The sequence below is a fragment of the Bacillus rossius genome, chromosome 12 (assembly GCF_032445375.1).
Source record: "Bacillus rossius redtenbacheri isolate Brsri chromosome 12, Brsri_v3, whole genome shotgun sequence".
Taxonomy (NCBI): domain Eukaryota; kingdom Metazoa; phylum Arthropoda; class Insecta; order Phasmatodea; family Bacillidae; genus Bacillus; species Bacillus rossius.
Window position 1 is genome coordinate 25,624,283 of NC_086339.1, and position 14,070 is coordinate 25,638,352.

At 35.5% G+C, this 14,070-nt stretch overlaps 1 protein-coding gene across 4 annotated transcripts in view; it reads left to right on the forward strand.

Annotated features, from left to right (window-relative positions):
* Positions 1-314: 314 nt before the first annotated feature.
* LOC134537747 (sodium-independent sulfate anion transporter-like) overlaps positions 315-14,070 on the forward strand; it is a 46,372-nt gene continuing 32,616 nt past the window's right edge. Inside the window, exons 1-3 of one of the 4 annotated variants that reach the window (XM_063378515.1) lie at positions 326-757; positions 5,595-5,695; positions 13,627-13,838. In XM_063378515.1, the coding sequence (XP_063234585.1) occupies positions 13,638-13,838 (201 nt within the window). In that variant the 5' untranslated portion in view covers positions 326-757; positions 5,595-5,695; positions 13,627-13,637. The other 3 variants (XM_063378514.1, XM_063378517.1, XM_063378518.1) reach the window with 3 other exon arrangements.

Sequence of the window (14,070 nt, forward strand, 5' to 3'; positions counted from 1 at the left end):
TCAATTATAGGAGGCACAAAGTCTATAAATTGCCACATTTGTTATAAGCAAACACAACTAAGACGTCTCAGTAAATATAACTGTCAAAGAATTTAGAATATTTCTAGTGTTGGGCAGCCAAGAGTTACGGAAATCATGTCAGTTAATTTTCTTAGGTTGGTTTAACAAGCGGTCCTTAAATGTTATAAGATTTTATAACCTTTTATAACCAGTCCTCTCCAATTGTGAATTTATTCAATTGTGTGCTCAATGGTTTGTTACTGCGCAGCTTTTGTGCGCGGTCTATCTCAACACATCACTTCTCAGCTGATTGTCCTGTCTGTCGTCTGTAGCAAGGCCGCCGAGGCCGCACGTCGAACACTGGGAAAGATAAGTCAACATGAGTAAATTAGAGTTTTTCAGTAGCCCGTGGCGGAAACTGGTCTTTACGAGCTGTTAGCCCCGTCGGAATTAGTTAAATGAATTGAAGCATTGCATTATGCGTGATTTGTTCAACGATATAATGTCGAACTAAATTGCGCGGATGCTGGAGACGCTTGTTCATAAGGTCAAATTGGTTGCTTCCGGCTTCACTCAAGGCGCTATGTAAACATTTTTGACGTTTGCAAACCACGTGTACGTCGTGGAGTCTTGTTATGAATCAATGCCAATGCCTGTTTGTATTTGGGCGCTTGTGCGTCGTAGTTTAGATCAGGACATATTTTATTGGTTTTTGTGTCAAGCGAAGTGAAATTTCGCAGTGACCTGAATTTTTAAGGTAAGTTTATACATCTCATTGTTTTTATAATTGTCAATTTATTGCCTTTATTAAATTATAAATGATAAGTTGGTTTTAACTTCCAGGCACTTGTTTCAATTTAGTCTGCATTCTGTCATTAGTCTCGTGTCAAGTGGGGGCAATTGCGTCTAAACGACCGGCCCTCCCCACTCCCCACCTATTGTTGTTCGAGCCGGGGGTAGAGGGAACGCCGCATCGTTGAAAAATCACGCAGCATCAGTAGAAATTATCGTAAAAATATTTACACATACCGAGCCATGGGTAATTGTTTACATTTTTAGCTCTTTGTAGTGAAAGTTATATTTTGCCATTCTACAATTAACTCTTTTAAGCCCTGTAGTAACATTGTACAAATTGCTTTGTAACTCATTATCTATTTTAGAAATGAATTTATATTGCAAAGTCATTATTATAATTATTAAGATGCTGTAATGCAAATTTATATTAGGTATTAGACTATTTTTGTAGGCAGATGCATAATTTTTTTCTGTGAGGGTACAACAATAAATAAATTTAAGATATGTGTATTGAAAAAATTTACAACTAGGGATTTGGAGTGTTACATTATCATTCTCAACTTGAATCACTTCCTGTATAGTTCTTAGGTCTAGGTGTTGTAACAACTCATCTTGCATCCACCTTTTTTTTTTTTTTTTTTTTTTTTAATAGTTATGTGGCCTACAGCTATCGCCCATAGCCAAAGGGTCATTATATGCAGCGTGAATCTCAATTTCTCGACGTTATCAAATATTAGAATATATATGTTACACCCATGCCTTACCCGGGACTCGAACCCAGAACCCCTCGCACCGTAAGCCGGTGTGCATCCGACTACGCTACGGAGGTCGGCTTGCATCCACCTCTGAGTATGCCTAAGCATAAAGTTTTGAACCCATTTTTAAATTTTTAAGTATCCTCTCTTCTGGGATGTTTGTAACTTTCCTACATTGATCGTTCAGGGAGAAGCAAGTGCTCCCATTGATTGATTCATTGCAATGATCAAGAGTATGAGAAATATAGAGGAGTTAATAATAGTGTCCTATTCTTCACTATTCAGTGGGTATACTTAGTTTATAATTTGTTCATTAAAGTGTGAAGAGGAGTTTGCAAATCCCTAATCATTACTATCTCAATTTAAATACATAATATGACCATCTCAAATTTCCCAATAATGCATTTTTTTTTTTACTTTCTAACATGTAGGTACGCAATTTAAAAAAATGATAATGCTAGAACAATAATCAATGCTTATTGTGTGGAAGTTAAAAATTATGTACTATGTTATTCCGTTTACAATACAAAGTGTGTGACATTCGGACAAATATACATTGGCTACAACAGTAGGGTTTAGTTGTTGGTAAGATATTTTTAACAAATTTATGCAATAAACATTCCTTCCATTGAGTGAGTTTTTCCAGTTCTTATATGATTAGCACAATTTTTTTTAAAGACGATTTTAAATATTTGATGATTATATTTTATGTAGGCCTATATGTAAAAAATTTGGTTGTTGTCGTTCTATAATTTAAATTTCTTAAATTGGAAAAACTACAATTGCAATCATAATAGTCAATTGAAGTTAAGGTACCTACATGTTATTTTAAGAATTTATTTGATAAAGTCTGTTCACATTCAAATGAATAGGTATTGTTGGTAGCCAAGCACATGGAGGTAAGTTAGTAGTCTAGAGAGTTGGTGTCGTCCGTTCTGAAGTTGCAGTCAGGTGTTTGGCAATTGGCTGGCAAAACAAATTGTATCTGTATAGAGGGTAATATGCTAGAAGTTTCTTAAAGAAGCTTTAAAATAACTCGCTAGAAATAATTTTTAAAATTTGATCATTGGTTAACAAACAGACACAACACATCACCAAAGAATTAGACTTAAAAGATTGCACATACCAGCTCCCTAACACCTTAATTCCATGGTAAAGCTCAAAATATTTTTTAGCCTTATTGTGTGTTTGTCAGCTTTACATCAAAATTGGCATTGTTGTAGGACTTGTGAATTGTATTCATGCAGCACGTAACGTTGTAGACTAATTGTCCACAACATTTTTTTTATTTTACTTTTTCCAGAAAAAAATTGTTATCTGATTTCATTAGTGGACAAATCAAACCGGTTTTAATACGTTAAGACGTGGTAATTTTTTCTCATAGCTTACTCCAAACTAATTATTACTATACAGTACACCGTTTGAGTCCATACATTATTTCAGTTATGCACATTGACTGTATAACATTTCTCATTTTTATTTTTATTTTATTGCTTGTAGAGATTGCTTGACTGACTCCACTCACTGCAGAACAAATTATCTCATTCATATAAAAGCATGTTTGTACTATGTTGTAGAAAACACAAAATTTCTCACAGTGAGGGTTTATAGTGCTATTTTACAGACAGCTGTGATGACTAATAAATTTTAACTTCCTTAGTATATATTCGTAATGAATCATTAAAGAAATAATTTGTTTTGAAAGTTTGAGTTGAATATTAAATCAGTCAATTTGAATTCCAAAATTTTTGAATACTTGCAGATCCGTAGAGAGAAAAGGCTGTCGCCGAGGGGAAACTCACTCTCACGTCCGAAACTGTTTGTTGTTCAGATGAGACTGGTGTGGAAAAAGAATGAAGTAAGATTTTTATGCTGCACAGGAACATTTAAAACTGCAAGATCTTTAAGGGAAGAGAATAGAAAATCATTCAACTCTTGCTTCATAATGAGCTCAGCAATTTCAGTCACATAGAACCCACAGGTGTCCAGGTCTAGTCTTGAATAGAGGTAGCATGCAGATGGGGTTAGTTAGCATTGGCTGGCTAATTCGGGCGGCTAGAAATGCCTCCTACTTGAAGGGCTGCCAGTGGGTAATGGTGCGTGTACTAGAAGAGGCGCAGTGGTCGAGCAGTCAGCTTATATTTTTTCGACCAAGACGATCTGGGTTGGATTCCTGGCAGGATAGAACCACAGGATTTTTCATGAGTTGGAAACATGGCGTACATCACAGTTGTCTGGTGGGTTTTCTCAAAGTGCTCTTTTGTCGCTGCTCAATTCATTTCGCACCGCCCATATGTCCCTGATGACCTTGATGCAGGTAAGGTTTTTAAACTGTAATTCATTCATTTATTCATGTGAATGAGATACTTAGTGGGTGATGTGAATACAAGATTGTTGGGTGGGCCATTTGCTTGCTTACAAGGTCTGTGGTTTCTGTGAAGGTCTTGTGGGTAAAAAAGTTGGTGTGTTACATAACCACCGGCCCAATGCTTCATGGTCCACTGGGCAGTGCGTCTTGCCGTGATACTCCTGTTCCCCACTACCCCTCCTATTCTCCTACCTTTCTGCTGTCGGCAGTCAAGGCTGTCTTTGTGTCATTTGCGGCTCTTGAAGCTGGTGGTTCCAAGAGTTGCCTTCAAGCTGCAACACACATTTTCAATCTTCCTCTACAGAGTAATGTGTGGTAGGTAAGGTAGTGACTTAAGGATTGTAGATTTGTTTCACATGTGTTACAAGCTTTCAGCTGTCACATCTTCGTATCTCTTCTTAAGTAATTATGAGTCTTTCTTTGGCTCCATTCATCTCCTTCTTACCTCCCCAACAGTTATCTCGAGTATGACAAGTAAAAATAATGACTGTCTGTCCTTGTTGTCTTGTTATATGTTGGCAAACTATTCTTGCAGTTGTTGTTTGCCTATGTAATCTATCTCGAAATGAAAAGCACATGCTATTGGGGTTATTGTGAGAGACAAAAGTTATAATTATACTAAGCTTTGAGTTGCCTGTGTGGATTTTGTTTTGTTAGTAAACAATTAACATCATTAGGTACTACTAAATCATGACATGATACAGAGAATACTGAGTGAGTATGTACATCTTCAGGTAATATAAAGTATGACATAGGATAGTTGAACTTTTTTTCAAAAGGCACGGGAGGTGATTTTTTTTACGGACATGCATTTCATTGTGTTAATATAGTCAGAAGGCTTGATTCTTATAAACAGTTCAGAATGTTAAAATATTTCTCTTGCAGAAAAATAATTTGCAGAATAATATTTATTTAAACCTGGTGTCCACATTCTGAAAGGTAAGGAAATTGGAATTGGTCAGGGAAACTCAGGGAATTAACTTTAAATCCTGGAAAAGTCATGGAGATACCTTAGTGGTTGTAATTTGAGGGGAAAATTTAATTCTGCAGTCTGCAATCACCCAAACTAAAAGAATTTTTTTCAGTTGGTGTTTTAGAGAATAGTCATACACACCATAAAATGGTATATGCAAAGTTCTGTTTGTATTGTAATACATTAGTTCTTATAGGAAATAGCAAAATTATTAGAAAAAAAGAATCGGGAGCAAATTGAAATTTTGTGAATTTGAAGTCAGGGAAAAGTCAGGGAAATTTTATTTCAGATATCTGTTGACACCCTGTTAAAATTACAATTATGCTCATAACTATTACAATAAGTGTAACACATTCATAAGAACCATTCAACTTGAGCAAGCGTAAACTGCCAAAGAAACTACTAAACTACTAAAAAATAAAGCATTAATTAATGGTTATAAATAAACACCGGAATGAGTAGTTAAAAAAATAAATACATAAATAAATACTTAAAACAGATCTAAAAACATAAAATTAATACCCAAATAAATCAATTGCATCATAGTTCTTAAACCTTTATTAAGTTATACAATTAATTTCAATAACTTGTTATAAAATTTGTTATTAATTGATTTTGAAGTGTTAGTGTTTAGTTTGAAATAGTTTGTATTTGAAACCATTTCTGCCATAATTGAGGATTTTTTTTTGTAACTTGGTTCTAGATCAATGCAAGCATGAAGAAAAGATTAACATAGTTGCAGAATTAGGTCATGGTTGCGAACCTCACAAGAACTTGTGCCAGCTATCTGGTCACAGCTGAGCGGTTCGTGCATGTTTATCAGTCAGCCGGGTGTTATGAGCTGGTGGTGGGATTAGACTGTGTAATCAGCATGCCTACTGTTCACATGTGTGTTGCTGAAGGTGAGCACTTAAGTTGAGGTGCTGGCACAGGTTACATCGACTGGGAGGTAGCTTTAAATAATGTACCTAAGCTTAACGTAAGGAAAGTGACGAGGAAAATTAAAATAAATAAGGCAAGCTGGTAAGGTGTAGCAATCATTACGTAGCCATTATTTTTCATCGTAAGTAGGTATAGGTATTTGATGTGTGTTGGACATCATTGACAGTACTGTTTGCAAATATAATTTTATTTTAGAATTGTTCGTCTTGTACCAAACTAAAGTTGTATGAGCGTAAGTCATTCATTTTACTTTCATGCTTATGCTTGTGTAAATATATTCCAGTAGAATTCTTTGCTTATTTTAAATTATTTGTTTACCATTACAAAATATTTGTACTACAAAAGAGAAAATCGAACAATACCACTTTGCATCATAGTATTCTATATTTATAATTTCGTCCTTATCTAACGCAACTCACCTTTGCATCCTCGCTGAACAAAGGTGCACAGTACAGTGTTCTTGAAGCTTATAGTTGGGATAATGTTTGCTTGGGTCGTGTGTATGAGAGAGCAGTAAAATATTGTGATACGTATTGCAAGCCACAAAGCCTTTTTACCTTCTTATTTGGCCACGAGTGGTGTTATCTGCGTCTAAGTGCTCAGTTGTTTAACCACACTTCAGGCACACTTAATGCAGCCTCGCCTTGCTCGGCTATGTGTACCATGTACAAGAGTGTGTTATCTGTATTCTTCAAAATAATTGTGGCTTTCATTTAGTAGAGACACTTGCTTGAATTGCTACTTGAATGTATTTAGGATACAATGCAGCTTTTTTCTTCAAGCCTTTTATATTTAGCTTTTGTCAGGAAAATTCACTTTACAACATTTTACCCCATTTATATTTATTGAAATCTTGGTTGAAATTTGCTGTAGATGTAAGCTATCTGAGGGGGGGGGGGGGGGGGAGCATAATAAATGTAAAATTTATTAAAGATTTCATTTCGTTTATAAATATAAACTAAAGATGGAAAACTTATGTGTTCTAAAAAACATCGAAAGTGATTTCTGATGTGGTAAGCCAAATAAAGAAATGTTTAAGCATTAACATTCTACTGGAATTACATTCAATCTATATTGTCTGGCATCAATTTATATCCATTCATAAGTGAAAAAATGAGAAGAAAATTTATTAGTACAGTTTATGATCTTTCATACATACATCATTTACATTGCTTGTCTATTTTATTTTTAGTTCAGCAGTAAAACCACTGATATTGTTGGGTCTATCATTACTTTGAAACATTAAATAAGTTGTGCACTAAACTCTCACTAGTGATACACTCAAGTTGTATGTCAAATTAAAGCTCTATATAAGCTTTCTAGAAGAAACAGTTTTAGAGTTACTTACATGCTTTTAAATATATCAAAACATTTCTATACAAACGGGAGTTTTTTAATTTTACAGAAATTTTTAACTCAAAAACTGAAGGTGGTAAAATAATTCAAACTTTTATTTTTTATCTGCTAACCTAATAATATCTCATGTAAAAAAGTTTTTTATTTTATTTTTAGTTTTGATGTTGCCACTGTATAGAGAAATGTAGATAATGCAACACAATCTCAGGCATTCTAGTTTATTTTTAGAATTATAATATATTTTATTTTATTTAAAGACAATATGTTTTAATTTGTGGCCTATTTTTTGGGGAAAGATTGTATTAAAGTAACACATTATTTTTGCTACAGTCATTTCTGCAGACACTGAGCAGTCTCCATTTTGTTTCCTCTGAATACTGTGTGGAATATAGATAGGGACATCAATGTAATTCAGACAGCAAATGTGTACAAGATGATCAGAGCCTTGAACAGGTAGTTGCATTTACACTTGTGTCTACAGTATCACGCGTGTGCTGTGTTGAACCAACTCCTTGCTGCTCGTGTGTATTGGGATGTCACAATGCATAGTTGGAATGACATTGACACCATTGCCAACACTGACACGGCTACCATTGAAATGTACAATGTCAGGGAAGAACTCCCAAGCTTAAATGGCAAACATGGTTCGAAGACTCTAATTGCGAATCCCTCAAATGGTTACGTGAGCTGTAAATCACTTCATTCATAGTACCATTGACAGCCCAATGAATTGAAACAAAAATATATTATTATTCCCTTAATACTAAACAGCACATTCAAAGGAATTGCAACAAAACCTCTCAGATTAAATTTTAAAAAACCTAAGTGTGAATGCTAAAGTGGATTAAATTAATGATTTTTTTTCTTGGTTAGTTAAATTACAGTTGGATCAGTCTCAATCAGATAATTTATTATATCAGTAATATTGAACACACATTTCATACTGCCAAAAAGATGTTTGCCTTTCATATTTACAAGTTTGGCTTGTTGCCCATGAAGATTACATAGAAAAAAAATGTTTGGAATTTTTACTGACAAAATTTGTGTCTCATTAACATTTATACAACATGAATGAAGGGGAGCTTACCGTCTAGTCAACATCTAGCTCATTAGCAACCGTAAGAAGAGATGAGTCGAGACAATAGCATTGCTGGAATGTGAAATGCATTTCAAGTGTGTTGACGGGGGGGGGGGGGGGGGGGATACTTAATGAAACACATTGGCTCAAGGCAACGTCGACTACATTTCCCATTTGGATTTAACTCATCCACCGCGGCCCCAGCTACGCAGGAGTCTGTTATTAACAGTCCATTCAGGCTGTTCTAAACACGTTTGAAATCCGCCTTGGAGAAAAATGTCACTACCCGTAAAAGCATGTATTCAGTGCACTCACAGCCAGGTTTACAACCTGTCCAGTTGGAAGAAAGTTAAAGAAGGTGGTTCCTTGACTTAACATCTTAGGTTTGTTTGACTCGAGGTTTCTTGTGCTCCTCCGGAGTTGAAAGAGTTGGGAGCAAGTTGACCTGAGGGCAAAAAGAGTCTGTAACTAAATACACTATGTGCTGTTACTATTTTCATAATGCACAGAAAGTTATGACTTATTTTAATGATACTATTATTTATAAAGTCTTATTATTTTGATTGTTATTATTATTATTATGAAATTTTATTATTTAATTTGTATATTGTTCGCCCGCAAAAGTTATTTAAATATATTTTTATTAATTATGTATATCTACGAGAGCTATGCTCTATGACCTGAAATGGACTTATATGGACAGTCAATTGAGTATACCCCTCTAAGGACTAATGAACTTAACGAATAAACGATGATTTTATTCGGGGTATTACTTAAAGAAATTTTCATTGTTGGAAATTTTCGTTTTAAATTTACCGCATTTTTGTGTTTTCAATTGTATTAATGAGTGTTATTTACAGTATTTATATTGTAAATTACGCTAACCGATTTTGGTTTCGGCCAATGAGAGGCCGTGTTTTAGATGTGAGGCGTCTAGAACGTCTTAATTAAGAGTTTGGTTGTATGAAGGCGTCTGATGCCGACGCAAAGGCGCGAGGCCTATTTTAAATTTGAAATATAGCTAGCTAGATTATGCCATCCGACACTCAGGATGAGCTTAAACGACGTATAAATAAATAATGTGTAAGATTATAAGGGCATATTCTGACGGATATGTTATTAGGAGTGAAAATCTGTAAGTAAAGATCTTGCATTTTGTATCGCCCATAGACATACCCAGCTGTATGTAATTTCGTCGTAAATAACTCCGATTTGACTACAAACTGATTAGTTTTCACGTAAAAGGTGTCAATTATCCTGAACTACGTCATGAATTGTTAGTTCCAAGATTTAAATTATTATTTTATTTTGTGATACCCAGAGGTGAAATGGGAGTACAAGTTTCGTGTCTCTACCATATAAACTGAGTTAAGCCAAGGCAAATACGAACCCAAATATAAACATAAATAGTAATCATACTAATTAATTGTGCTATGATTTCAAACATTTTTCTGTTATGTAAGAATGCGTCCGTAAAAATATCATTTGATTGATTTTCTAAACTTACACTAACGAACTTTTGTGAACGATTCATGTGTGCTACGTATTTTCCTGATGTTTAATTTACATAAGCGTATATCCACGAGTCATGTTCAGTATCGTTAGGATTGTTTTTCTGTGATTTTTATCTAATTATATTAATGTTGATTTTTATCTCTACACATATGTTAGTTGTCCCTGATGAATAGTAATTTTATTATTAATAAAAATCTGGATTCTATCCCTATGTATTGATATATGTTACCTAGCTACCTGTGTCCAAGAGTGTGTTTTATGATAAATAACATTTTATGCATGTTTCTAAGGGTCAGAGTACAAGAGCATAACAGTACCATTGACACATATATATATGTCTATATATATGTCTATATATATATCTTGAAAAATAGTGACAGCCAGTGTATATCGTCCCGACAACACACACACAACAAAAGGGTCTATTTATAAATCAACGAGTACTATTAATGGTACTGGCGCCAGCAGCAAGCATACACCAACAAGTTTAGCAGCAGTACAGTATAACTAAGAAAACGCTATTTGTTGTAAAACAATAATGGCGGAAAATATAGCAGATATCGTGAGAAATTTGTTGGGAAATGAAGATTCATCTGAAGATGAAGCTGCTATTGATTTACTATATATTGGACTACAAATCATGAGAGAGCTTGATGAAGGTAAAAAATATAAATATTGCCTTTTGACTTTAAACCGCCTGTGGTATGCATAAGCTAACCTGTACTAGGAAACGATTGAAAATCTGGTGATTGTTAAATAAAAGACGTCAAATAAGTTATATTGAAATGTTTTTTCGCTTCAGTGTCGTCATCTATTAAAATATTACCGTCATCTCCAAATGTAGCTTGATAACATATTGGCTCCATCGTCAAAGTCGCGCCAAAACAACCAGCAGACGACTTGCCCTCGAGAGGAGGAGCATCGAGAGCATGACCTGAGTGACCTGAGAGCAACTTGCCCCCGCGAGTAAAACGACCATCCGCCAACTGCTTCCGGAAAAGGGCGCCCCGAGAGTTGATAGGTCAAAAAGAGACCTCGAGTCAAACAAACCTCTTGTTTGAAAGTGCTGCGTTAAAAATGACTAGCCACTGAAATATTTATCTTTTCGTTCGTGAACAGTAGGGTAAGATTTGGCGTTAAGCTGGACTTACACAATGATCTTTCTCATCCGCCCGTCACCCGTCTGTCCGTAATCACGTCCATTCAGCCAATCAGATGGCCCATAAAATTCCATCAGTCCGTCCGTCAGAACCTTGCCAAGCTTTAATTTTTGACGGACAGACGGATGAAATTATAACGTCAAAAATGTCTGAAAAGCATTATCATTATTTTAAAAAGTTTTTTAGTTTGTTTATTTGCTAAGCTGCTTTTATATTATGTTCTTAAATTTGCCTATGAAAATGTTTTGAGTTTGACTTTTGAAACAATATTTGTCAGAGACACAAAAGTAATGCACAGTAAACTCAAAATTATATTTAAATAAATATTTTAGAGTTTGTTTGATAATCATTTTAAGTGCTTGGTGTTCATGATCGTCGGACGGGTAAATCTTTACAAGAGATGTTTCCTTGAAAATGTTAGCATTAATAGTTGTTGGCAGCATTCAAATAGAAAAATATTATGACAGACCAGCAGATCGTTGTGAATGGCTCAGCTTGGTGATGGACAGACGGATGGCAGACAGACGGATGATGGACCGATCATTTTGAGTCCACCTTTTGTGACATTTTTTATGTCAACTGAGACTTCTCAACACTGAACATGCCTGCTGTAATGCAAAGCAAAACTTTGGTACTAGGGATGGGCCAATCAAATCCTCAAACACCATCAAGTCCCAAGTATTTGAAGGATCAATGTTCGGGGTAAAAGGTTTGAAGAAAAATATTACAGGAAATAAAGTAAATAAAAAATTAAACACTGATAACCTCTGAAGTTTACTAGGTTAATTTTTTTTCTTTTTACCTATCCTGTTACCATTTTCAAAGAACATGTAATTATGTAAATAAAATTATAGTATGTATAAATTTGGAAAGTTAATTTTATGATACAACCATTTAAAAGGTAGAATGTTTTGTGCTGCACTTTACTGACTTTACACTGTTATTAGTAGTGATGGACACCATTAAATAAAAACTATCGACAAAATCAATAGTACGAAACTATTATTAGTCACAACTAATTTGAAAATCATTCGATTCGTAATAGTCATATTCACTCGTTCCCAGCCAATTGGTGTGTTGTGTTTGTTGGTGTTTAGTAGTACCTAACTAAAGTTAATTGTTCACTTTGAGCTACATTTTCATGATTTTACTTTTTGATGATGCTATCATGCAAATCCATATATCATTGTAAGTAAATTTTGAAAATAAAATTGATGGTTGAAAAATGTTTTAAAACAAACCCCTTACTCCAGTAGCAAGTTCACTTTCGCAGTAAGAAGTTTGCAATATTTCAGCTGCTTAGCCTACTTCAGCAGTTATGCTAATACAAAGAATTCTTTTCTAAAACAAATTCAAATAAAATTCAAAAATTCATTTTTTTCACTTCCTTGCATATTTTTTAATTATTATCTAAAGGTGAATTTTTATACTTAAAGTAGTTTACCAGTATTTGATCATTTTAACAAGTAGATTAAATTAAAAAATGGCATATCAGAAGTTGCAATAGTTACAAAAAAGTAAGGAGACGAAAGAACTGGTCACAAAAGTCACGTAAAGTACGCTGAATAACGGCAATGGTGCTGAAAGTTATGGAATTTTCATTTCCAGCAGCATTTTGCTATTTTTTTGACACCTCAGTTATTTTATAATTGTATGTCAAATACAAATAGTTGGTTTCTGTCCACAAATCATGTGGAAATTATCTCTGACACGTTTTGGCTTTCTAACTTGAAAGTGCAATTTGGATAATTTTTTTGTTAATTCATTGGTTCATGTTTAAGTTTGCTTGTATATTTATTTAAAAAAATCTTTTAGGAAAATTTTACAAAAAAACTTTAAAATTATTGAAATTGGTTTACCAGGTATTTGCAGACACCTTCTTAATGCTTAACAGGACATTTTTGTAATCAAGATTAAGATAATGGCAACATAATGCTGCACAATCAGCATCTCCAACTATCTGCAGTCATGTTATGTACTTGGAAGACCAACAAAGTCTGTTTATGTTTTACTGATAGTATTACAAAACAAAGATTCATTTTCCAGACAAGTGTCAACTGCTAAATACTTTACACTTTTTGTGATTTCTCTTTCTATTACATTTTTCCATTTCTGTGTAGTTTAAAGGTTAACCATTATTTTTGATAACACTTAATGGTGTGTAGCATATAAATTTCTTATTGTGTACAGACTTATAACGATGGAATACACGGAGAGACCGTATATATTGAGAACTTGTTGAACTTGTTCAAATTTTTAAGGTTTTTTTGTGATTAATGGATAGTTTAGGACATGAAAATTTTTTAAGTTCTCTGGAAAACCTTTGGAAAACTCAGGTAATTTTATAGTTTGAATTATTTGGCAGTGATGAACGTTCAGTTGAAGGTGAGTCACTCGTATGTTTAGCTGTGTTGTTCTGTGGAGTGCCGATATAAGTGCGTCAATGCTAGCGGTTCATAGGTGTGAAATTTTCTCTGCAGCTCTGGGGGGCCATGTTGTTCTGTGGAGTGCTGACGTAAGTGTGACAATGCTAGCGTATTTGACCCGCAGCCCCGGAGGCCACGTTCTGTAGAGTGCCGACGTAAGTGCGTCGATGCTAGCGTATTTGACCCGCAGCTCTGGGGGCCACGTTGTTCTGCGGAGTGCCGAGTAGCGGTCGGCAGCGCGTGTTGTCCCTGCCGCAGCCCCGGGGGTCATGCCGTACGACGCGGAGCCCAAGCGGCAGTGGCCGGGGCTGGTGAGGAGGGTGCTGCACCGCCACATCCCGGTGCTCACCTGGCTGCCCCGCTACAGCCTCGGCTCGCTGCTGTGCGACCTGATCGCGGGCGTCACCGTCGGCCTGACGGTGATGCCGCAGGGGCTGGCGTACGCCACCCTCGCCGGGCTGGAGCCCCAGGTGAGCCTGCTCCCCGCCCCGTTCCGCGGAGTGTGGGCCGTCTCGCTTCAACCTTTGAATATATATACTGTATAGAAGTCGCCAGCCCAGGTTAAAATTTCTAATACGGTTTGAGGTAGTTGGTTAATTCACCGCCGCAATCGCCACCATCTCTAGGGCATCGACTTGTGTCGAACTCTTCAAACACCCCTTCCCCACCCTCCCTTAAACACGCGTTGTCCTCCACCCACCC